Source organism: Ursus arctos, unplaced genomic scaffold (assembly GCF_023065955.2).
Source record: "Ursus arctos isolate Adak ecotype North America unplaced genomic scaffold, UrsArc2.0 scaffold_13, whole genome shotgun sequence".
Classification (NCBI taxonomy): domain Eukaryota; kingdom Metazoa; phylum Chordata; class Mammalia; order Carnivora; family Ursidae; genus Ursus; species Ursus arctos.
Window position 1 is genome coordinate 58,829,660 of NW_026622797.1, and position 24,999 is coordinate 58,854,658.

The window sequence follows — 24,999 nt, forward strand, 5'->3', positions numbered from 1 at the left end:
GAGTGAACAGCAGGGGAGGGTGGAACCAAGGGGAACCATAGCCCTTTTATAACTATGTTAGAGTTCTCCAAAGAAACAGAAATTAGAGAGAGAGTGAGAGAGAGAGAGAGTGTGTGTGTTGTGTATGTAGCTTTATTCTAAGGAACTAGCTCACATAATTATGCAGGCTGGCAAGTCAGAAGGCCCACTGGGTGGGTCAGCAAGCTGGAGACCCAGGAGAGTCAGTGGCATAGTTCATTCCAGATCCAATGGCCTGAAAACCAGGAGAGCTGATGTGCCAGTCTGAAGGGTAGCAAATTTGAGACCCAGGAAGAGTTGATGTTTCAGTGTTGTTTTGAAGTCAGGAATAAGCTGATGCCCCAGGCTGAAGACCACCAGGCAGGAAGAATTCTCGTAACTTGGAGGAGAGTCAGCCTTTTGTTTTATTAAGATCTTTGATGATGGATGAGGCCCATCCACGTTAGGGAGTTAACTGCTTTCAGTCTACTGATTTGAATATTAATCTCATCCAAAACCATCCTGTCAGAAACACCCAGAATAATGTTTGACCAAACATCTGGGTACCCTGTGGCGCAGTCAAGTTGACACGTATATTAACCATCACAATAACGTAACATACCATCACTTCTGCTATGTTCTTTTTTTGGAAGTAAGTCAGGAAGTCCAGCCCCCTCTTAAAGGAGAAGAACTGTCTCTGGAAGGAAGAAGTATAGAATAGTTTATGGACATATTTTTTAACTACTGTAGGCACTGGTCTTGGGAGATTCCAATGTTCATTAGTAGGAGTTCTAGAAGAAAAAAAGGGGGGGGACAAATGATAGAGAAATAATACTTGAAGAGAAAATTGTTAAGAATCTTTGTCTTTCATAATGAAAGATGCAAGTCTTTGAATCAGATGTTCACTCAGGAAACCAAACAGTTAAATGAAAATAAATCTTTATATACATCGTGATGAAACTGCAGAATATGAGATGAAGGGATAAGAGCTACTAGAGAGAAAAGACATATTACCTACAGAGGAAGACAATTAGACTGCCAGTAGACTTTTTATCAAAATAATGGTGGTTAATAGGTAATGGAGTAACGCTTTCAAAGTGATGAAAGAAAGTAACCGTCATCCTAAAATTTTAAGCCTGGCTAAATTTTCATTCAAGATTAAGGGAAAATATAAAGACTAAATAAGGTATTTAACTTTCTGTGACTCACGTTCCTTATCTATAAATAAATGGGAATAGGAGTGCCTGGGTGGCTCAGTTCCTTAAGCATCTGACTTTGGCTCAGGTCATGATCTCAGGGTCCTGGGATCAAGCCCTGCATTGGGATCCCTGCTCAGCGGGGAGTCTGCTTGTCCCTCTTCCTCTGCCCCTTCCCCGCTTGTGCTTGCTCTCTCTCTCTCTTTTTCTCACAAATAAATGAAATCTTTATAAGTAAATAGGAATAACAATATCTTAAATAGGAATAATAATATCTACCTTATAGGTTATTATCCGATGTGTTTACTGTTATATCCCAAGTGTCTATAAAGTGCCTAACACAGAGTAGACATTCAATAAATATTTATTAAATGAGTAAATGAGTGTGTAGGGCTGTTGTGAGGACTAAATGTATAAACAATAGGCTTGTTGTGAGGATTAATATGTAATTTATAGCAGTACCTGACATGTTAATAACTACTGTATAAATGTGTGTTAAGATTTTACCGCTCACACTCACTATAAGAACTATTAAAAATATTCAACAAGAAGAAAAATTCAGTGAGAAGGTATCAGATATAATCAACAGTTATGACACAGGAATTGATAAAATGCCAATAAAACCAGTCGACCTATGGGGTCGACTATGGGCAGTTATTTTTCAAAAATATAGTTCTATATGTTTTTCAATGAGTATAGTACTATATTTTTCAATAAATATGGTACTCTACATGCATTTTCTCTTCCTTGTGGTTTTCTTAATAACATTTTCTTATATCTAGCTTGCTTTATTGTAAAAACACAGTATGTAGTACAGCATACAAAGTATGTGTTTAACTGACTATTTATGTTTTTGGTAAGGCTTCTAGTTAACTGTAGGCTAGTAGTAGTTAAGTATTGAGGGAGTCAAAAATTATATTCATGGAATTTTGACTGTGCAGAAGTCAGCACCCCTAACTCTGATATTCTTCAAGGATCAGCTATAATGACCATGGGGGAAGAAAGAAAGAAAAACTAATCTTTCTGTATTACTTTTAAAAAGGTAAACTAAAATCTTTAAGGTGATTCAAAAATTGATATGAAAGAGCAAAGGACCAGGAGTTAAGAGTTTTGAAGAATGAGGAAAAGGTGTTTGCCTTATCCCCTTTGTAAACTTATTGTAAAGTATAATAATTAAGACTGAAGTGTTGGTGCAGGGAGAGGCAAGTAGACAAGAGGAACAAAGTGATCCAGAAATAGACTCATGTATGTATGTATATATACATGGAAACTTGAAACAAAGCAGAAGGCACCACAAGTGGGTAAATAAGGTAGAATCTTCAATAAGTTGAACCAGGAAAAGTGGTTATTCTTTTTTTTTTTAAAAAAAGATTTTATTTATTTATTTGACAGAGATAGAGACAGCCAGCGAGAGAGAGAACACAAGCAGGGGAAGTGGGAGAGGAAGAAGCAGGCTCATAGCATAGGAGCCTGATGTGGGGCTCGATCCCATAATGCCGGGATCACGCCCTGAGCCGAAGGCAGACGCTTAACCGCTGTGCCACCCAGGCGCCCCGGAAAAGTGGTTATTCTTAAGGAAAAAAATGAAATTTGATATCCTGCCATGTGTGAAAATCCATTACAGTTGGGTTAAAAACCTAAGTGTAAAGAAAAACTTTAATGCGGTCATTTAAAAAGAAAAGAATATTCTTCCTTGGATAAAGAGGGACTTTTTAGAAAAGACAACAGAATACAAACCTAAACGAAAAAGATCGATATGACTGTATTAAAATTACAAATTTCATGTCTCAGAAGCTTCTATAAACAAAGCAGAAGACAAGTCTCACATTTAGAGACGATATTTGTAATGGATATAGCTGACAAAGATGGTATCCAGCATAGAAAAAATTCCTGGAAGTCAAAAAGGAAAAAACAACCTAATGAAAAAAAGCAGCAAAGGATATGATTAAATAACTTATGGAGCAGGAAATATGAGTAGCCCATAAACATATAAAAAGATTTTCAACCTCACTAGTAATCATAGTACACCATTCCATGCTCATCAGAGAGCAGAAGTTAGAAAGGATGAAAACACTATATGTTGGCAAAGATGTGGGGACCCAGCACTCGGCATTGCTAGTGGAAGTGTTAATTGATGCAGGTACTCAGGAAAGCTGTTTTGCAAAATCTAATATAATCAAAGCATACTAAAAATCTAGAAATTCTTCCTCTGGTATGTGCTCTAAAGAAATACTATAATATGTACAAGGAAGCACATATAAGAATGGTTATTTTAACATTCTTTGTTATGGTAAAACTTATAAACAAACTACTCATCAAGTGAGAGTGTACGTTGTAATATATTTGCATAAGGAACAGTATACAACAGTTAAAAAGTCAGTGAACTAAAGCTGCATCAACATGAACAAATTCCTCGCAAACACTTTTGAGGAAGATGCAAAAGTAAATGCGTATTTATGTAACATCCTTTATATAGAAACCATGTAGAACAGTATTCTGTTTATGGATCCATAATGTATAATAAAATTATGTAATTTTCAAGCCTGTTTTTAAAACCAAGTCATGATAAACGTTACCTCTAAGGGCGTATGTGAATGGTTGGAGGGATTCAAAATAGAGAAGAGGAAACAAAGAAAGCAAAATGCTAAGATCTGATAAATCCGAGTTGCAGCTACATGGGTATTCATTATACTGGATTCTATACTTGTCTGTATACTCGATATTTACCATTGTACATAGTTTAAAAATAAGTTACCAGCAGGTTACTTAAATGAAGTGTGTGTATTTCTTTTTATGACTTCTAATCCGCAAAAATATGTGGACTTCTCTCTAAAAATTCTTCAATATGTTCTGGATCTTGCTCATGGGAAAATCTTATCAAACAACCTTGTCATAAGGAACTGCTATTTTAATAAAACAAACCTAATGTCATTTCCCCATCTTGTTAGTAGGTTAAATAGCTAAGTTTTATAGAGAATCTGAAAATTAACTAATCTTCATAGATCTCTTCTAATGCCAACATTCTTAGAGCTACATGGGGTTGTCTTATAATTGTGATAAGTGGTGTTGAAACTTAAACATAAAATCATAAAATCAATGTAAACTCTTTTTTTTTTTGCTTGAATTTAAAGAAATACCCAACAATGAAACAATTAATCTTAAGTCTAGTTTTGTTCTGGGCCTATTATTTTATTTTTGCCTTATCTAAGTTTATTTTACCTGAAATAGTTAATTATTTTCTCAATGAGAATCTTATGCGGGTTTGAACTCATGTTTTGTATTGTCATTGACACATTCTTCATCCTTTCCCCGATTGACACTTTTCAGTTTCTGAACACTTGGAACAGATTAAACAGAGGTGGTCTGGTCTCATTGTCATTTCATTAGATAGGATTGCGTTAAAATGTTTAGAAAGAAATTTTGCCGCATAAGTTTGAGTGGTTTTTTTCCCTTAATTTATGGAATTAAAAAAAATTAATTTCTAGTGAAATTTGAATGCTTTGCATTATTCGTTGCGTATAATGTTTCGTGGCAGACATTTCATCAAAGGGAGTCAGGACTAAGTCCGGTGATTATGTAGCAGTCCAGCATACCTTTGGGTTTCTTTAGTGGTGAGACCGTTATTGCTCAGAATAGATGGGCTTAAATGGCAGGAACATGACTAGAAAGTGCATATTATATATGTTCCAGTCAGCATGTTGCTAGTGACAGGTGCTCAATGGTTGTTGGTATCGTTGTCAGCACAGAGAATCCTTTGACATTAAAGTCACCAGCTCGATCCTGATTTGGGGTGACTCTATTGGCAGCTCCATCAGGCGGCAGCTGATCAGTGAATGTCAGAGCTGCCGCTGTTCTTTAGAGTGTCACCAGCCTTCTCTGGGTTTTGGCTTTTTTTTTTTTTTTCCTTTTTTTTTTTTTTTCCTTTTTTTTTTTTTTTTTTTTTTGCGGGAGGGGCTGTTTAGCTTGTCTTACTGTTCAGTCTTAACCAGCCTTTCAAACTCCTTACCTTTGGGAGATGAGCTGAGAGGTCACAGGGCACATAGGTATCGGTAGGGCAGGCCAAACCGCATACGAGGGGGCAACTCACGTGGAAGCTAGTACTGATTACCTTGACTTCAAGCCAATCAATGGTGGGAGCACCTGGGGACTCATTATATGGCATTTGTGGTGTCTGGAACCTGCGTTTTGAGCTCTATTTCAGGGAAAGCAGTGACAGCCTCTAATGTCTAATTGACCTCTTCTGTTTCACTTTCTTTCACTTTCCATATTTGCCGCCAATGTGATCCCCGATGGCAGCAAACAGCGCTGCTCAGCATTTTGAACTTCTGTTCAGAGCTTCAGCACCTCAGTTTGGGCAGTTGTGTAATGGTAAGTGTTCGAACATTCTTTCTACCGGATTGCTTGTTCTCTTTTTCTTCCCGTGGGTGAATTTTATCCTGACCCGCCCACTCCACACTCACCTGCAGCTTTTGAGATTTATGGTGAACTAGTGTGTTGCCCTCTTTCAAACATTTTTCTTAAATTGGAGAGTATGTCTTTGAAACGTCGACATTATTTATCTATGAGAGCAAGGAAAGAAGTGTGTGTGGTAAAAAGAGTTTGGTTCTGCGTCAAGCCAGATGTAATTTCAGACAAGCTATTTACCTCTCTGGAGTCCTTTACAAAATAAGATCAGTCATACACAAATGCCAGTAGTGCAGTAAGTGTGTCACAAAGCTAATTTTAGTTTTTAAGTTCTGCAGTTATTTCCTGGAAATGTTGATGGTTTAGGTAGGTTTGTCTTGTTTTTTTGTTTGTTTTTGTTGTTTTTGGTGTGTGTTTGTTTTATTGTCCTTACTGATTAAGGAAAAAAAGAGATGAGGCTTCAGGGGGGGGGGTGGGGGATTGGGATAGGCTGGTGATGGGTATTAAGGAGGGCACGTATTTCATGGTGCACTGGGTGTTATACGCAACTAATGAATCATGGAACTTTACATCAAAAACTAGGGATGTACTGTATGGTGACTAACATAACATAATAAAAATTATTATTAAAAAAAAGATAGAAAAAGATGGGCACCCTATGGTAGAACTCAAATTTTTTTGAAATGTTACTGATCCATTAAATCCAAAAGCATAAGGACCGTTGGACTAGATAATCTTTAAAGTCCTTCCAGATTTAAAATTATGATTTTATGTGCCGCTGAAAGATTTCATGAAATGAGTTAAATTTTTTCCATGTGAGTTAAGTGGCTTATGAATAATACCGAGACTCAAGGGACAATCCAAGTCTTGGTATTTGTATGCGCACTCATAGGAAGTGCATCTCCCAGGACAACTGACTGTGGAACGATCCATCCCTCTTCACTTTCTTACCTTCTCCTTGCAAAACAGATGCAGGAGATTCCAAACCATTCCAATTTTGTGTCCATCCACTTACTAGGAAGACCTGAGTTAGCAAGATGGTTGCAAGATCAGAGGAGTTCTCCTGGGGTCCTAGGCTTGGATTCAACCCAAAAGAAGTCCCCTGTGAAAACCTTTTAGAGTTCAGTGATGGCTTCAGAGATGCCTCAAGATTTGGCCTTGTAGGCTGGAGAGGCCTGTTATGGCCACTTGTTTATCTCCATATCCCCATGTGAAAGCATCATGGTGATTAGGCCTGATTAAACCCCAACTATGGGCTCAGGCTGACGCCGGTCTCTGGAAACAAATCTTGGGAGCCCACTAACTGAGCATTAGGCTTTCCTTACTTTCGGTTAAATTCCTACCTTAGTAAGCCATTTCATGGGCTTCTGTTGGGTCCCTCTGATGACTCTTCTAGATGTACCCGATGACGTTTGATGGCACTGTGTCAACAGATGAGCCACTTACTGCCACTTGGATCTTTGCTTATTGCTAGCCCACCTCTTTAGATTGGTAAGCAGCCTGTTTAATCTTGGCTACAGGTACTTTTTCTGCCTGCTATTTACCTCCCCTAACCGGAGCAACACGCTCTAGAAAAGCAGGCCTCTGACCACAGACACGTTAGATTTGGAATTACGTATGCTTGTCGGTAGAATGAGGTGTATTTTAAGTCAGCATTGTCAAGTTGACCCTTGGAATATTAGTCCTAAAAGAAATTCAGTTACGGAAAGATGTGTATTGGGGGACAGTGACATAGGGATTCCTGGTCAAAATTAGGAAATGATGCTACTCTGTCTTCTTCCTGGAGTTTTCAGTGGTACGTCCTGCAGCAAAGAAACTGTGTGCCTTTGCATAAGCCAGTGTTTTCCAACTTTACCTGACTCCCGAACCCATTGTTCCCGAACCCATATTACTTCTATTAGTATATGATATACTGTAGAAAATGCTACTTAAGCATGACTTTTCTTAAGTATTAAGATAAATAGGCTATTTTTATTTATTTATTTATTTCATTTTTTTAGAGATTTATTTATTTGAGGGAGAGAGAGAGAGAGAGAGAGAGTGCAAGGCTGGGAAAGGCAGAGAGAGAGGGAAAGACAACTTTAGCAGACTCCATGCTTAGCGTGGAGCCCGACATAGGGCTCGATCCCACTACCCTGAGATCACGACCTGAGGCGAAACCAAGAGTCGGATGCTTAATCAACTGTGCCACCGAGGGACCCCAATAGGCTATTTTTAAATTAAAGTATGTAGTTATCAGTAAAATATGTTTGATATTGATATTTGTTTGCCAGGAGATTAAGTTTTAAGGACTTGACATTGAAGTTCAGAAATACTACTAATATCGCTGATCCCGTTACTAACGTTGTGGCTGGAACATTCCGCACCTGTCATAGAAATACTGTTCGCATTTCACTGCAGGTCCAGGGTTCACCAGCACAGTAACACGGACAGATCTTTGTTGACACTTTAATAATACCATGTTTACTTCGGTTTCTTTTCTGTCAGTTGACCACAGGGCAGGAGGATTCATTTGATTTTAGTTTTGACTACCAAAATAATAGCAGTCAGAATCATGGGTTTTGGAAAGTTTTAAAATTACTTCTTTGTAAAGAAGTTGATTGGCGGCACTAATTTTCAAAGCTACAGGTTTGTATAGTTTGGGTACACTCACTTAAGTAGTTATATTTCCCCCGAATCTGTTTCTCGTGGTCTCCTGCATGGTTCTCCCACACACAGTTCCTGAAGACCAGAACCTTAGAAATCATCACAACTACATCCAAGCCATCAGGCCTTAGTTCTGACTCAAGATACAGCCCAAATCTGTCCATTTCTCCAGTTCCACTGCTGCAGGCTTAATCCATGCCTTTGTCTCTCTACACCAAGCTCGTGCAGGCCTTTTTGCTGGACTTCCTCTCTCTAGTCTTACCCACCATAGACGATCCTCCAGACAGAAACCAGAGGGGTTTTTGTTTTAATGTAGATCATATTTGTTTCAAACCCTCCATTGATTTCATGGCCTGATGGCCTGGCCCCTGCATAATTTCTGCCCTCACCACCTCTCTCCTTACTCCCCTTGGGTCTCCTCACTCCCCTGGAGCCATACCCCGTCCTATTTCTGTTCCTTGAATGCACCAGGTTCATTCCTAGAAATCCCAGCAATCACCACTCCCTCCCTTCTTCCACCGCACCTGACACTCTGAGCACCTGACAGGCTGATCACCCTGTTTTATTATTTTCACGCCACTTATCACTCTCTGAATTTATTTTGCTCATTTGTCTGGACATCTTTCCCCAAAATGTGAACAAAGTCTTTGTGTTTTGTTTCACTGGAGAGGTGCTGGCACATAGTAGCTGAAAATACAAATAAACAAAGGAACCAAAGGAAATAATAATTGGAGGTGTTAGCTATTTCGTTTCCTTTTGACTTCTGGGATCATTTTGATACCCGATTATAAACAAGTGAAACTCTGAAGAGAAACCTGTTCAAAGAAACGCTATTAAAGCATATAAAGCCCATGAACTGAAATGTTTAATCCTTGTCTAGTAGAGGATTATCCTGTGATCAGGAAGTAAACTAGTGGACACGTGCAGTAACTGACACTAACATATCGTGATCTAAGTTATTTTTATGTTGTGTATTCGGTCCCCACATGTCTCCTTTAACTCCAAACCAGTATCATTATCAGTACTATCCGCATATTCACACAGTATTTTAGAGCCTGGTGGAGTGCACATCTTTGTCAGGGAGATCTTCTATACCTACCATAGTTGATGAATTATATATAAAATAGAAGAAACTAGGCGCGTCAACGAGCAGCAGCAGCAAGGTCAAAACGGGGGGCATACAAGAACAACTGAAAACCCTCGCATTCTTTACGAGGGACTGAGGATTTCATACTGCTTTGGGATTTAATTCGTGAAGTCCTCTGTCTGGAGTTCTGTTAGCTGGATTTTTAAGTCAGTGATTCTTCCTGCTGTTTCATGAAACAGACCTGTGAGACGAGTACGTAGATCTGTATGAACGAGAATGTGGGTCTGTTTACATGGTGGTTAGGAATGTTTTAACCTAAATAAAAAGAATGTTCTAACTTGCTCTATACAGTTTGTATTTCTGAGCGTACACGTAAGAGACTGGACTGATTTGATTTCCAGATTGAAGACTATGATATGATAGCCAGCATGATAGGGGCCAAGTGTAAAAAACTCCGAACTCTGGATCTGTGGCGATGTAAGAATATTACGGAGAACGGGATCGCAGAGCTGGCTTCTGGCTGTCCCCTTCTGGAGGAGCTCGACCTTGGCTGGTGCCCTACTCTGCAGAGCAGTACCGGCTGTTTCGCCAGACTGGCCCGCCGGCTCCCAAACTTGCAAAAACTCTTTCTGACAGCGAACAGGTCTGTGTGTGACACAGACATTGAAGAACTGGCGTGTAATTGTACCAGATTACGGCAGCTGGACATACTAGGTAAGGGTATAGTATATACATTTATCTTAAAGCCTGGACATGAAAGCAAATTTCAGACTTTTTGCAAGGAAAAAAAACCCTTCTTGGATGCCATAAAATTTTGTCCTGATAAGACTGCTTGGTTTGAGGAAGTGCAAGATAGGCCAGTTGATACAGAGAATAATAAGTAAAAGAGTAAGGAAAATAACAGACTTGTGTAGTTGAACCTATCAGAAAGCTCTAAATAAACACTAATTCTTGGTCTAGTAAGAAGAGTGAGAATTTATATGAGCTGTGTTCTCCATTTTTATTAAAGACAGAGAAGAAATTAATCCATTTGTATAGTGAATTATACACACAAACACACAAACACACATACATCCGTGAAGCTTCTTGATGTTAAACTTGCGATTAAGGAATATTGCCAAATCTTCATTCCTGATAATTCTAGGTTTTAGGAATAGTTCTACCCCAGGGCAGATCCACTGAAAATCCTTTCCAGTTCTGGGATTCCTTGTGTCCTTAGTGCAGTCCAGCAACTGGGAGCCCTGTGAGTATTACTTCTCACTTTAGCCAGAGGTGCTGGCAACACCAGAGTTATAATTGCCCGTACAGTTGGTACTTTGTGAACTCACACAGCACTTGCACTGTGTTCTCTGGTAATCTATGAGTCTCAGTACATTAGCGCATGAAGTGCTAGTTATAGCCTTTCCTGTTTATTAAACATTCAACAACAGGAAAACCTGAAGATTTTCAGCATCTGAGTTTGTGGTTTCCTTGAAAATGCACAGTCCAGGTTTGTGATACCCTTGTGGATGTTGCTTATGTGGTTGCATATTACTTAAGCTGCTTTAAGGCAGAAATTCTTGCCTAAACCTTTAGGGAGAAATTCTTGCCTGTGGCACGTACACTTTGGGCTAGCTACTTCATCTAGGTTATATTTTCTTTATTCTTCATAGCTCAGGGAAGTGGATATCATTGTCTTTTCATAGAAGGGGGACTGGAGCCCAGCAATTAGTATGTGGCAGAACAGCAGTTCAAATGCCAGGTTTGGGCCCCAGCATAGTGAGTACTGTGTTTCCATCCCACCACAACTGCTTTTCTTGCTTATTTCTTTTCCTTCCCACCCACCTTCCATCTTGAATTAATCTAGACCTTTTATAAGAAAAATATATTTGGGGAAGTTCAAGAAAATGGGAGAGAAAGAGGAAAGGTGGCCAGGGCCTTTAAAATGGAATCACTAATTGCATCAAACTTCCGGGGTTGGTGGTATTGTTGGTTAATGTCTGTCTCACAGCTCTCCCCCTCAAAACCTCATACAATGGAGATGAAGAGTGGTCAGCGTCTGAAAGAGCTGCTAGAGAACCGCAAAAAGAGTCGGTAACACCGGCCGAAAACAAAAGCACAGTTGTGGTGAACAATGGGTTGGTGGTTAGGTGGCCTAACCTTGGCCAATAAATGTATGAATTACTTGACAGAGACGTAAAAGAAAAATAGGTAAGAAGTATAATGGCTTCTTTTTGAAAACATTTGTAACTTTCCTAAACATAAGAGCAAGGAAATATGGAAGGTTCCAGTCTAAGATGGCAACATAGGAAGACCCTGAACTTACCTCCACGGAACACACGTTTATACCTATTTATAGAACAGTTCCTCCTGAGGGAGAACTGAGGGCTGACTGAACAGCTTCTGCACGACCAAAGATAGAGCAGCAAGAAAAACTGAAACAGTAACAAAAGGACCCCCCACCCCTGACAGTGCCAGCAGCAGTGGGGAGGGGGTTACTGAAGGGCGGGGAACGGATCTCTCTGTCCTTGGGCGGAGAAAGAAAGCCTCAGGTAGAAGAGCGATTAGCATATAAAAGAGACAATGCTGGAACTCTGCCAAACTGCACTGGCGCTGGGGGGCTTACTCTCTGGGTCGGAGAGACTAGAGAACAACACGGCTTATGTTCCCACCCCACCTTAAAAGCCTAGACCCCAGCAGGATCTGGACACCAGCGGTTCCGGTCATCACAGTGAACCGGCGACCTCAGTGAGATGAGGGTCCACAAGCCCGCACCTTGGGGGTAGTGTTGCTGGAGCATAGAAAATAAGCTGTGGGTTTGTTTTTGTTTTTTGGGATTTTTTTGTCTTGTTTCTGGTTTTGTTTTCATTTTTATCTCTTTTTTTCTTTTCTCATTTTTTATTTTTATTATTACTATTATTTTCTTTCTCTAAAAGCCATCATCTAAAAGAGCAATTAGTATATAAAAGAGTTGACGCTTGAACTCCACCACACAGTGGGGGCAGCTGCTAGAATGCTCTTGGAGTGGGCGGGGCTATGGACATGGTCTGCACTCCCCCTCCACCTTGAAAGCACAGACCAGTGTACAGTCTGGGCACCTTAATTGACTTGGTGCCTCAGTGGTCCCTGGGCCCTTAGCCCATACCAGCCCCAGCTGTCCTACCAAGGCGGTCACAAAGTGGTACACACCAGGACACCCCTGGTTAGTTCTCACTACAGCCCCAGCCTTCACACCAACGTGACACAGGCACAAAACACCCCAAAACAATCCAGGCCCACCCTGCTTTGGCTTCAGATGACTTGCTAGGACACGCACAGTGCAGAGTGCTTCAGACCGTCTTGGCTGACGTCTGCTTCAGATCCAACCACCCTGCCGGGGTGCCTCCTGTGTGGAGCACCCCAGGTACCCAAGGCCCATGCCTGCAGTGATTTCAGCCCGGGACACCCCCTTTATGGAGCACCCCAGAACACTTCCACCCTTGCCGGCCCCAGCTCCAACTGCCCAGCCAGGGCACCTGCTCCATGGAACGCCATGGGACAACCCAACTTGCACCCAATTCAGTTTCAGCTGTCCTGCCAGGACATGTTTTGTGGAGAGCCCAGGGACCACATTTTAGCTTTAGTTTTCCTGCCAAGATGCCCCCTGCATGGAATGCCGCAGGACCTCCCAGCCTGTCCTCCATCTCAACTACAGCTGCCATTCAGGGCACCCTCTGTGTGGAGAATCCAGGAACACCCCCAGTTTATATCCATTTTTGCTTCAGCCATCCTTCCAAGGTATCCTGTGTGTGTGGAGCCCCGCGTCCCCCTTGCATGCACCCACTTTAGTTTCAACCATCCTGCTAGGGTACCCTCTGTGTAGAGAGCTCAGGAACCTCCTGGCCTGCACACTGCATGAGTTCCAGCCACTCAGCCAGAGCACCCCAGGACACCCTGGCTTGCGCCCAGTTCAGCTTCAGCTGTTCTGCTAGGGTGCCCTCAGTGCATAGGACCCTGGGACACCCTGGCCTGCATCCACTTCAGTTTTAGCTATCCTGACAGGGCACTCACTATGTGGAAAGTACCAGGACCCCCCCAGCCCATGCCAGCCACAGCTCCAGCCAGCCAGCAAAAGTCATCAAGCACACAGTCTACATAGAGAATGACCAAATACAAGACCATTCCTTCAAATTTGGGAGAAGTAGCTATTCAGCCTAATCCACAGAAACATAGAAGGTCAAGCAAAATGGGGAGACAAAGGAATATGCTCCAGAAGAAAGAATAAGAAAACAAACAAACAAACCTCAGAAGTAAATGAAACAGGAATAAACAATATGCCTGAGAAAGAATGTGAAGTAATGTTCGTAAAGATCACCAGGCTGGAGAGAAGAGTGGAAGAGGCCTGTGAGACCTTCAGAAGAGATACCGAGCATAAACAAGAACGAGTCAGGGTCGAAGAATACAATAACTGAAGTAGAAAACACACTGGAGGGAATCAGTAGGTTAGCACTCACAGAAGAATTTATCAGAGATCTGGAAGACAGGGTAATGGAAAGCACCCAAAATGAACATTGAAAAGAGAAAAGAATTTTTTAAAATGAGGATGGATGGAGAGATCTCTTGGACAACATCAAGAGCACAAACATTTGCTGTACAGGGGTCCCAGAGGAAGAGAGAGAAAGGGGTAAAAACTTATATGAAGAAGTGATCGCCGAAAACTTCCCTAACCTAGGGAAGGAAATAGACATCCACATCGAAGAGAGTTCCAAACAAGATGAACCCAAGGAGGTCCACACTACAACACATAATAATTAAAATGCCAAAGGTTAATGATAGAGAGAGAATCTTAAAAGCAACAGAAACAAAAAGTTGCTTACAAAGGAGAACCTACAAGACTACCAGCTGATTATTCAGCAGAAACTTTGCAGGCCAGAAGAGAATGACATGATATCTTCAAAGCGCTGCAAGGAAAACACCTATAACCCAGAATACTCTACTCAGAAAGGTTGTCATTCAAATTTGAGGGAGAGATAGAGTTTCCCAGACAAACAAAAAATAAAGGAGTTCATCACCACTAAGCCAGACTTAAAAGAAACGTTAAACGGACTTCTTTAATGGAAAACAAAAGGCCATAATTAGACATAAGAAAATTATGAATAAAAAGATGTAAACTAGGACAACATATTCATAAAACATGACGAAAAAGAAAAGGTTTTTTTTCTTTTTCTGTTTTGTTTTTAGAGTGTGTTTGAACTTGAAGATCATGAAATTAATATAGACTGCTGTATACTTAGGATGCTATTTCTGAACCTCATGGTAACCACAAACCCAAACCTGTAATAGATACACAAAAAGTAAAAGGAAAGAAAATCAAACATAACACTATTGACACTCATCAATCATAAGGAAAGAGAGCAAAAGAAGGAAGGAGCAGAGGAGAACCACAAAAACAACCAGAAAACAAATAAAATGACAATAAGTACATGCCTATCAATAATTACTTTAAATGTAAATGGCCAGAATGCTCCAATCAAAAGACATAGGTTGGCAGAATGGATGAAAAAACAACAACAACAAAAAAAACCAATAACAGACTCATCTTTATGCTGACTACAAGAGACTCACCTCAGACCTAGAGACACATACACTGAAAGTGATGGGATGGAGAAACATTCACCATGCAAATGGAAGTGAAAAAAAAAAAAAAGAGGAGAGGGTAGCAATACTTATATCAGACAAAATAGACTTTAAAACAATGACTGTAACAAGAGACAAGGGCATCACAATGAGAAAGGGATCAGCCCAACAAGAAGTTGTAATACTTGTAAATACCTCTGCACCCAACACTCGAGCACCTAAATACAGAGAGCAAATATTAGTGGACATAAAGAGAGAAATTGATGGTAATAAAGCAATAGTAGCAGACTTTAACGTTCCACTTACATCATTGCATAGATCGTCCAGGCAGAAAGTCAACAAGGAAACAATGTCTTTGAATGACACGTTGGGCTAGATAGATATATAGAGAACATTCCATCTGAAAACAACAGAATACAAATTTTTTTTTTGATTGCACATGGAACATTCTTCAGAATAGATCACATATTAGGCCACAAAACAAGCCTCAATAAATTTGAGAAGATTAAAGTCATACCATGCATCTTTTCCAATCACAATGGTATGAAGCTAGAAATAAATCACAAGGGAGAAAAAAAGCTAGAAAAGACAAAGACACCTGAAGACTAAACAGCATGATGCTGAACAACCAATGAATGGGTCAATGAAGCAATCAAAAGAATTTTTAAAAAATGGAGGTAAAGGAAAATGAAAATGTAATGATCCAAAATCTTTGGGACACAAATGCAATTTTAAGGGAAATATAGAGTGATACAGGCCTACCTCAAGAAACAAGAGAAATCTCAAATAATCTAACCTTACACCTAAAGGAACTAGCAAAAGAAGAACAAACAAAACCCAAAGTGAGTAGAAGAAATAGAAGAAAGATCAGAGCAGAAATAAATGATATAGAGACCAAAAAAAAAAAAAAAGAAAGAAAAAAAATCAATGAAACCAAGAGCTGATCTTTGAAAAGATAAATCAATAAACCCATAGCCAGACTGATCAAATATGAACAAGAAAGAACTCAAATAAAATCAGAAATAAAAGAGAAGTAACAACTGACACAACAGAAATACAAAGAATTATAAGAGAGTACTGTGAAAACTTATATGCCAACAAACTGGACAACTGAGAAGAAATGGATAAATTCCTAGAAGCACATAGTCTTCCAAAACTGAACCAGGACAAAATAGAAAATCTGAACGCACCAATTACAAATAACAAAATCGAATTGGTAATAAAAAAATTTTTAAAAACTACCAAAAAGTCCAGGATCAGAGACCACAAAGAAGACTATGGGCCAGTGTCCCTGATGAACGTAGTTGCAAAAATCCTTAACAGAATATTAGCAAACCGCCTGCAACAGTACATTAAAAAGTTCATTCACCATGACCAAGTGGGATATACTCCAGGGATGTAAGGATGGCTCAGTTATTTGCAGATCAATCAATGTGTGATACATCACATCAACAAAACAAAGGATAAAAATCATATTATCTCAATAGATGCAGAAAAAGCATTTGACAAAATTCAACATTCATTCATGATAAAAACTCTCAACAAAGTGGAATGAACTTACCTCAGCGTAATAGTAATAGTTAAATGGGGAACATCCCTCAATGTAATAAAGGCCAATATGAAAAACCCACAGCTAACATCATATGCAATGGTGAAAAACTGAGAGATTTTCTTCTGAGATCAGGAAGAACACAAGGGTGTCCACTCTCACCACATTTATTCAGCATAGTACTGGACTGGCCATAGCAATCAGATAAGAAATAATAGGCATCCATATTGGTAAAGAAGTTTATTTGGACTATTTGCAGATGACATGATCTTATACATAGAAAATCCTAAAGATTACACAAAAAAACTACTAGAAGTAATACATGAATTCAGTAAAGCTGCAGGATATGAAATTAGTACCCAGAAATGAGTAACAATTCTATACACCAATTACGAAGTAGCAGAAAGAAAAATTAAGAAACAATACCATTGACAATTGCACCATAAAGAATAAAACACCTAGGAATAAACTTAACAAAAATGGTGAAAGAACTGTGTGTGAAAACTATAAAACACTGATGGAAGAAATTGAAGGTGACACAAATAAATGGAAAGATATTCCATGCTCGTGAATTGGAAGAATTAATATTATTAAAATGTCCATATTTCTGAAGTCAATCTAGATTCAGTGCAATCCCTTTCAAAATACAAAGAGCATTTTTCACAAAACTAGAACAAATAATATGTTTTTTAAAGATTTTATTTATTTATTTATTTATTTATTTATTTATTTATTTGACAGAGAGACAGCCAGCGAGAGAGGGAACACAAGCAGGGGGAGTGGGAGAGGAAGAAGCAGGCTTCCAACGGAGGAGCCTGATGTGGGGCTCGATCCCAGGACCTTGGGATCACGCCCTGGGCCGAAGGCAGACGCGTAACAACTGAGCCACCCAGGCGCCCCTAGAACAAATAATATTAAAATTTGTATGGAACCACAAAAACCCTCAAATAGCTAAAGCAATCGTGAGAAAGAGCAAAGCTGAAGGTATCACAATTCCAGATTTCAAGATACACTACAAAGCCGTAATAATCAAAACAGTATGGTACTAGCACAAAAATAGACACATAGATCAATGAAACAGAATAGAGAGCCCAGAAATAAACCCACGATTATATAGTCGATTAATTTACAACAAAAGAGACAAGATTATACTATGGGAAGAAGTCTCTTCAACAAACGGTGCTGGGAAAACTGGATGGTTACATGTAAAAGAATAAAACTGGACCACCTTTTAACACCCTACAGAAAAATAAACCCAAGTGGATTAAAGACCCAAATGTGAAACCTGAAATCACAAAAATCCTAGAAGAGACCACAGGCAGTAATTTCTCTAACATCAGCTGTCGCAATATTTTTCTAAATATGCCTCCTAAAGCAAGGGAAACAAAAAAATAAACTGTTGGAACTCCATCAAAATAAAAAGCTTTTGCACAGCAGAATAACCCATCAACAAACCAAAAAGATAACCTACTGAATGGGAGAAGATATTTGTAAATGATATATCCCATAAGGGGTTAATATCCAAAATATATAAAGAACTTAGTATCAAAAAATACGATGAAAAAATGGGTAGAGGACCTGAATAGACATTTTTCCAAAGAAGACATACAGATAGCCAATAGACACATGGGAAGTGTTCAGCATCAGTAATCGTCAGGGAAATGCAAATGAAAACCACAATGAGATACCACCTTCCACTTACTAGAATGACTAAAATCAAAAACACAAGAAATAAATGTTGGCGAGGATGTGGAGATAAAGGAACCCTCGTGCGCTGTTGGTGGGAATGTAAACTGTGTGCAGCCACTGTGGGAAACAGCATGGAGGTGCCTCAGAAAATGAAAAATAGAATTACCATGTATGTTCCAGTAATTCCACTGCTGGGTGTTTACTCAAAGAAAACAAAACCACAAATTCAAAAAGATAATATGCACCCTTATGTTTATGTGGCATTATTTACTGTAGCCAAGATATGGAAGCAACCTATGTGTCTATCAATAAAAAATGGATGAGGAAAATGTGGTATATAGATATACAGTGGAATATCACACAGCCCTTAAAAAGGATGAGATTGTGCCATTATGACAACGTGGAAGGTATTATGCTAAGTGACATGTCACACTAAGAAAGAGAAATAACATTATTTCTCTCATAAATGGAATCTTAAAAAAAAAAAGCAGTAACAAATGAATAAACAAACAAAAAGCAGAATCAGACCTGTAGAGAACAAACTGATGGTTGCCGGAGGAGAGTGGTAGAGGGAATGGGCAAAATGGGTGAAGGGGAGTGGGAGGTACAGGCTTCCAGTTATGCAGTGAATAAGTCACGGGAATAAAAGCACAGCACAGGCAATATAGTCAGTGCTGTTTAGCGCTGCATGGTGACAGATGGTAGCCACAGTAGTGGTGAGCATAGCATAATGTTCAGACTTGTTGAATCACTGCTACTGTACCTGCAGTTACTGTAACATTGTGTGTCGACTACACTCAGAAAAGAAGAGCAAGGAAGTATCCTTATTAGGCCAAAACAAATTATAGGTGGAAGAGGGCCAACATGCAGATGATAGAACATCTTATTTCGAATACAAAGAACACAGAAAAAGTATCAATAATAATAATTAATGTTAACAGCAATGTTACTGTATGCTTTATACTGTTGTGAGCATATATTAGCTGATTTAACCCTCCCAACAACTGTATGAGGTAGATTATAGCCACAGAAGTGGAAATGGGCTGAAACAAGTTACGTGATTTGCCCAGGGTCTCATGGCTAGTCAGGAAATTTGAATTTGAATCAGAGGCTATGCTCCTAAACCACCATGCTGTATTTTCATTTTTATTGTTTCATGGTTTCCTTTTATCCTTAAGTGTTTGAATCCACTTAAAAAAGTTTCTTAGTTAAACCCCAAGCTAACAGTGATTATTTTGTCATTTTGTGATTGGCACATGTGAACATTAAGTGGCATACCTTCTTCAAAAGCTAAGTAAGATACAGTCCCTACCTTCAGAGAGTTTATAACCTGGCAAAAAAAAAAAGGGGGGGGTGGGGTAAAACAATATATAAATAACTTAAATGCAAGCCAGAAGCAAGTCCATTTTGTAGCTCAAAGTAAAGAGAGTACATATGATTAGACAAATAAGAAAAAGTTTAATTAAAAAGGTTAATAGGTATTTGAAAGGTATCCTTGAAAAGTGAATAGGAAATAGGGGGAAGAGAGCATTTTAAGCAGAATGAATAGCATGAAACAAAAGCATCAGAGTTAAAAATACAGAGTATCTTCAGAGAATAGACAATCTAATTTGACTTAGAACGTTAGTATAATGGAGGCTTTCACAGAGAGTTTTGAACACCGGCATGAGGAATCTGCACAGAATTAAACAAGGAAGAGCTATTACCAGGTTTTAATTCAGGGCATAAGTGATATATTTAGAGCTTTTTAGGGATATTAATCTAGAAACAGGTGGTAGGTGAATTGGAGAGGGAGGAGATCAAAATCAGGGAGATTAGCTGCAGTAAACCATCTAATAAGGGTCTAAACGGGGGTGATGGTATTGGGAAATTAAACACCAGCCTTCATTCTTTCATGTATTACGTACTTAGTGAGCGTATACTGTGTCAGGCATTGTTGCCAGCACTGGAGACGGGTCGGTGAGCAAGATAGACGCGGCCCAGCCCGGAAGGAGCGAGCCGACTGGGAACATAGCTGTGTCAGGAGTGGGTAAGAAAACAAAAGCACGTGTCTCCAAGCATAACACAGGGCGCCCTAGCCAAGGTCAGTTTTCAGTCTCCCAACTGCCTGCCCTGACATTCTCTTAGGCTTTTAGGAACTTCTAATTTATCAGGAAACTCAGATTCTAATGACCAAATAGAAAATGGGTGTGTGAAAAACACTACATGGCCAGGTGTCTCAGCTGAGGTTCTCGGAGCTTGTATAACGGAAACCACGCACTAGCATATGCAGAAGGGAAAGAAAAGGGTGATGGAGATAGAGGTGGCTCTCTGAGGTCCACAGGTGGGAGCTCTATGATCAGACCCCAGGAGAGACGAGAAAACCATCAAAAAGCAAGAAAGCTGTTTTTTCTTTTTTCTTTCTTTTCCCATCCTTCGTGCTCAGGCACCGGCCCCCTGCCCCCTCGGCCCCTGTACACTCAGAGATACTCATGTCTGCTTCTCCCTTTGGCTGTGCCTTGTTCTTTTCTTGTCATGCTGGCCATCTCTGTCTTTCTAGGTACACATGGCTAAATAGGACAGCCCCAGCCAGTTTTTCGTGTCTTTAGTTTGAGAGATCTGTGGACACTGAGGGCTTTACTGAGTTCCCATTCTAAATTCCCAGGAGAATCTGGGGGCCGGCCACAGTCAAGATAACAGTATAGTTGCCACTTCTGGAGCCCATGGCAGGGAGGAGAGTCGAAAGGATTTCTCAGGGAAAAAGGCATAGGTTAACTTTATAGTCCCCATCACAATAGGTTTGTATATGTGATGGGATTGTGATTATTTTTTCTCCCTAGAAAACCTGTAGTTAAAGCAAGGTTTGTTTTACAACAGATGATATCTTAAAGCCTAATGATCTTTGGTATTTAGTGAGTACCTGCTACATAGCAGGTGCTTTTCGTAATGTATGTAATTGAGCCTCTATCTGAATGTCCCGTAGTGTCTTCACATTGAATGTGGGCTACGCAGTACTCAGCGTCCATCATCCGAATTCCAGTAATGCCGTTTTATACCCACCACTTACTGTAAACTTACCAAATTGCACTTTAGTTATTTGTTTTCAACTTCGGTGAGTGAGTTCCTTCCGGCAGATGCGGGTCTTACCCGTCTTTGCATCTCCGGTGCCTGACACAGAAGGTTCTGCAGGGTGATTGCTCAGTACTTGTACTGCATGGAGTATGAGGTGGAATTACTGTACACATCGCTGTCTGATTTGACCCATGGGTTGAGGAAAACTTGGGTGACGAAAACAGGAAAGTCTGGAGGAGCTGACTGGAAGGGGTAGGAGGTAGGAATGAAGACAGTGGGTAGAGTATTGACAAAATCCAGGTCCTAGATACCAAAGTGGCTCAGAGAATTCAGCTTGTATTATTTACGGGATTATTGCAGTATGTCTTTTGTTTAAAGAAATACTTTTACTTTTTAAAAGGCAATTTATTTTAAGTGCATTTTAAATAATAAATAGGAAAGGGGCTCTTTGTCAGGACATTATATAAATATTATATTTATGGTGTTTTGTTTTGTTTTAACAGGAACAAGAATGGTAAGTCCAGCATCCTTAAGAAAACTTCTGGAATCTTGTAAAGATCTTTCCTTGCTTGATGTGTCCTTCTGTTCACAGATTGATAATAGAGCTGTGCTAGAACTCACTGTGAGCTTTCCGAAAGTGTTCATAAAAAAGAGCTTCACGCAGTGACTTAATATGTGTTCTATAATAAAGTCAATGCGCTTTTGTAGGGTTTTATTTTAGGGTTGGTTTTGTTTAGTTCTTATAATGGTGGGAATGTCTTAATGTTCCATTAAGGCATTTGTAGATTTTGAAGAAAAATATGAAATTGTCCATTCAATCAAGTAAAAATGTAAACAAGTGTTTTCATAAAATATTGCAAGCACTTTTCTTGAAGAGTATGTGAGTGGCTCACATTATTTTTACCTTATGTTAATCAGTAATATTATTCTTTAGTCAGTAATTACATGTGTAATAAAAGAGTAATATGGACACCTTTTAACTTATTTTTAAAGGAACATGTTGAGCCAGAAAGTGTCATGATATTTAAAAATAAAATTAATTTTTCACACCTCCATGTCAGGATGTCTTATTAATAAGCCTTATGACCTGGCCAGTGTTTTGTTTGGGTATATACAGAATTTCCAGAGTTAGTTGGAGAAACTCGTCATGCTGTGGTTATTTTTTAAGCTGATACATTAACTCTTCGACCTGAAAATTTTAGTTTTTCCATGTTTCTTCCGACATATTTATCTGTTTTACTAGTGGGTAATACCGGTATAAAAATATGAGCATGATCAAGAACGGAGGTAAACCACTAAAGAAAGTAGCTTTCCAACTGTTAAGCAGGTGCCTTAAAATTTTGCCAGAGGAAAAGGTTTAAGACTTCTGAAATATCTGCGGATTTCATTCATATATTTTTTTCCTGTGGCCTAGCACCTTAAACAGTTAGAAATCTGTTACAGTGGAGGAAAAACAAACAACATTGTTGGTTAAATAGTGAATTGATTTAATTCTGCTGCTAAGAAAGTAAACAAAATATTCGGCGGCATGAAAAGACAAGGCTGTTTTGAGTAGCAAACTAATCCGTAAGTGTATGGGGTAACAAAATTTATTTTCCCACATAGAGCAAAATGTTAAATTCCAACTTCTGCACATCCTAGAATAATCCTGTAGAACTCTGCTGTCCAGTATGGCAGCCACTAGCCATGTGTGGCTATTTATTTCATCGTAGTTAACTGAAATGTAATTAAAAATTCCATACCTCAGTTGTGTGGGCCACATCTCCAGTGTTCGGTAGTCACCTGAGGCTAGTGGTTATCACATCGGACAGCATTACTCTAGATTTTCTTGTAGTCATTTAAGCAAAAGCACATTCAGCTAAAAAATTAGCGTGATTAATGTATGTCTCTAGGCAATTTTTGAGGGTATTCTCAACAGTACATATATGAAAGCACTCTTCCCCCCAAAGTAGTTAAGCTAGTGAATTTATACATGCGACAAATATTAGGCATTCAATAAATATTTTTTGAATGAGTAAGGATATATTATTGAGGCCATATAATACGTCAAACTTTAAAAAGTAAAGGTTATAAATTATTACTAGTGGTAGTACTGTGCTTTTTCTTTTATAGAATATAAAGAATGTAATATTGTGACATTTGAAATGTTAAAATAGTAATACAGTCTCCTCCACATAAACCATCTGTATGAGGAGTGCTGTCATGCGTATGACCCATTCTCTCTTCCGTTTCATGGCGGAGGCAAGGGGAGTTGGGAAAGGGCTGGGTTGACCTATATTTTTACCTTCACGCACTTGGATTTTCTTTTCACTCACAAGTGGATGTAAACATTTTAAATGTTTTATCCGGTGGAACTTTTAGGAGGATGAGATTTATAAATTGACTACCAACTGGGTGAAGTGGTACTTTTATCTTAAATTAGCAGCTGGCATGGAGTCAGTGCTTACTTCGTGCCAGACACTGTCTGTGTGCTCTGCGCTTCCTAAGTCACTGGATCTTCACAACAGCGCTCGAACATAGATACCATTACTTACTCCCACTTACAGTGGAGGAAACTGAGGCAAAGAAAGACTAAAGAACTTACGTCCACATCGCTGCTAGTGGCAGAGCCATTACACACGCCTCGGACATCTGGCTTCAGAGGCACTGCCTTCAACCTACGTTTTAAGTGTCTGTGGTGGTTTCTGATTCTAGAGCACTGGTCAGCACGCGTTTTCTGTGACGGACTCCGAGGCAAAATTGAGATTCTTGTATGGGTATTATATAATGATAGAGAGATTGAATTTTTATTGACACAATTAAAAACATAGTAATTGAGAACAATTTTTTGTGATACGGTTTTCTACTAACAAGAAGAATGACATACTCTTGGGGAGGATAATATTTCACTTAGTTGGGATTTCAAAGTTACTGTTTCCTGTCCTCAAAATTGATTATAAGTATTCATCTGTTAATGCGGATCCCTACTATGATTTTACATATTTTGTCTTTGGAAATATCTTCGCATGCAGGTAAGTATTGCCAAGTACATACGTTAATCCATGGGAACGTTTTCACTGGGCGTATTTATCGCTTGGAAGGCATTGATCGAATTCTGTTGGATTCTTTCTTCTCTTGGTGGTTTCCTTGTAGCATGCTACCACCCTGCAGACGAATCACTTCCGGTTGAAGGTTGTGTGGAGTCCGCAACCGCACAATCTTGAACGGATTTGAAGAAATGGAAATGTCCTTTACGTTTGCATCAGGGTCCCAAAAAAACCACTGCTGGACCTACGGCTGCAGCCCAATGTGTGCTGCCGATCCGTGTGAGAATGGAGGAGCCACTTCTTGTCTTACCTTTCGATAGCACAGGAAATCAGGAAAGCTGCTCGGTGTAACGTTGTGATTCCGATGACGTTCGCTGTCGTCAGAATTACGTCAGTGTATGTTTCGCATAGGAACACCGTTTTGCCGGCTCCACCTCCAGAGCTTCTGATTCAGCAGAATTTGACGCTGCTTCTCTGAGGGCCACCCTTTGAAAAGCACTACTCCAGAATGCTCTTGGAGTCCGGAGAAGCCTGTTCCTGAATCCCACATACAGTGGGAATAACTGTTCCCATTGTTTTGCAGGGTTTCAGTTGGGGGTGGAATTCATTACAGAACAGGATCAAGTCTGCACCAAGAGCTACAGTCCAAAGCCATTCGGTGTTCTGTCATAGCGCTTGAGGGTATTTCTTCTGGTCCAGAAAGATGGCAATAACCGTTCTGAACTCAAAAGCTCAGGATGAAAGTAGCACTGGCAAGCC

At 39.6% G+C, this 24,999-nt stretch overlaps 1 protein-coding gene across 2 annotated transcripts in view; it reads left to right on the forward strand.

Moving 5' to 3' along the window:
• The window catches only part of FBXL4 (F-box and leucine rich repeat protein 4), an 85,158-nt gene extending 62,889 nt beyond the window's left edge, over positions 1-22,269 (forward strand). The window contains exons 7-9 of one of the 2 annotated variants that reach the window (XM_026511766.4): positions 5,490-5,561; positions 9,732-10,044; positions 21,718-22,269. In XM_026511766.4, coding sequence (XP_026367551.1) covers positions 5,490-5,561; positions 9,732-10,044; positions 21,718-21,881 — 549 coding nt within the window. In that variant the 3' untranslated portion in view covers positions 21,882-22,269. Of the gene's footprint in view, positions 1-5,489; positions 5,562-9,731; positions 15,504-21,717 lie in introns of those variants that run through there. The other variant, XM_057311173.1, reaches the window with a different exon arrangement.
• Positions 22,270-24,999: the final 2,730 nt, after the last annotated feature.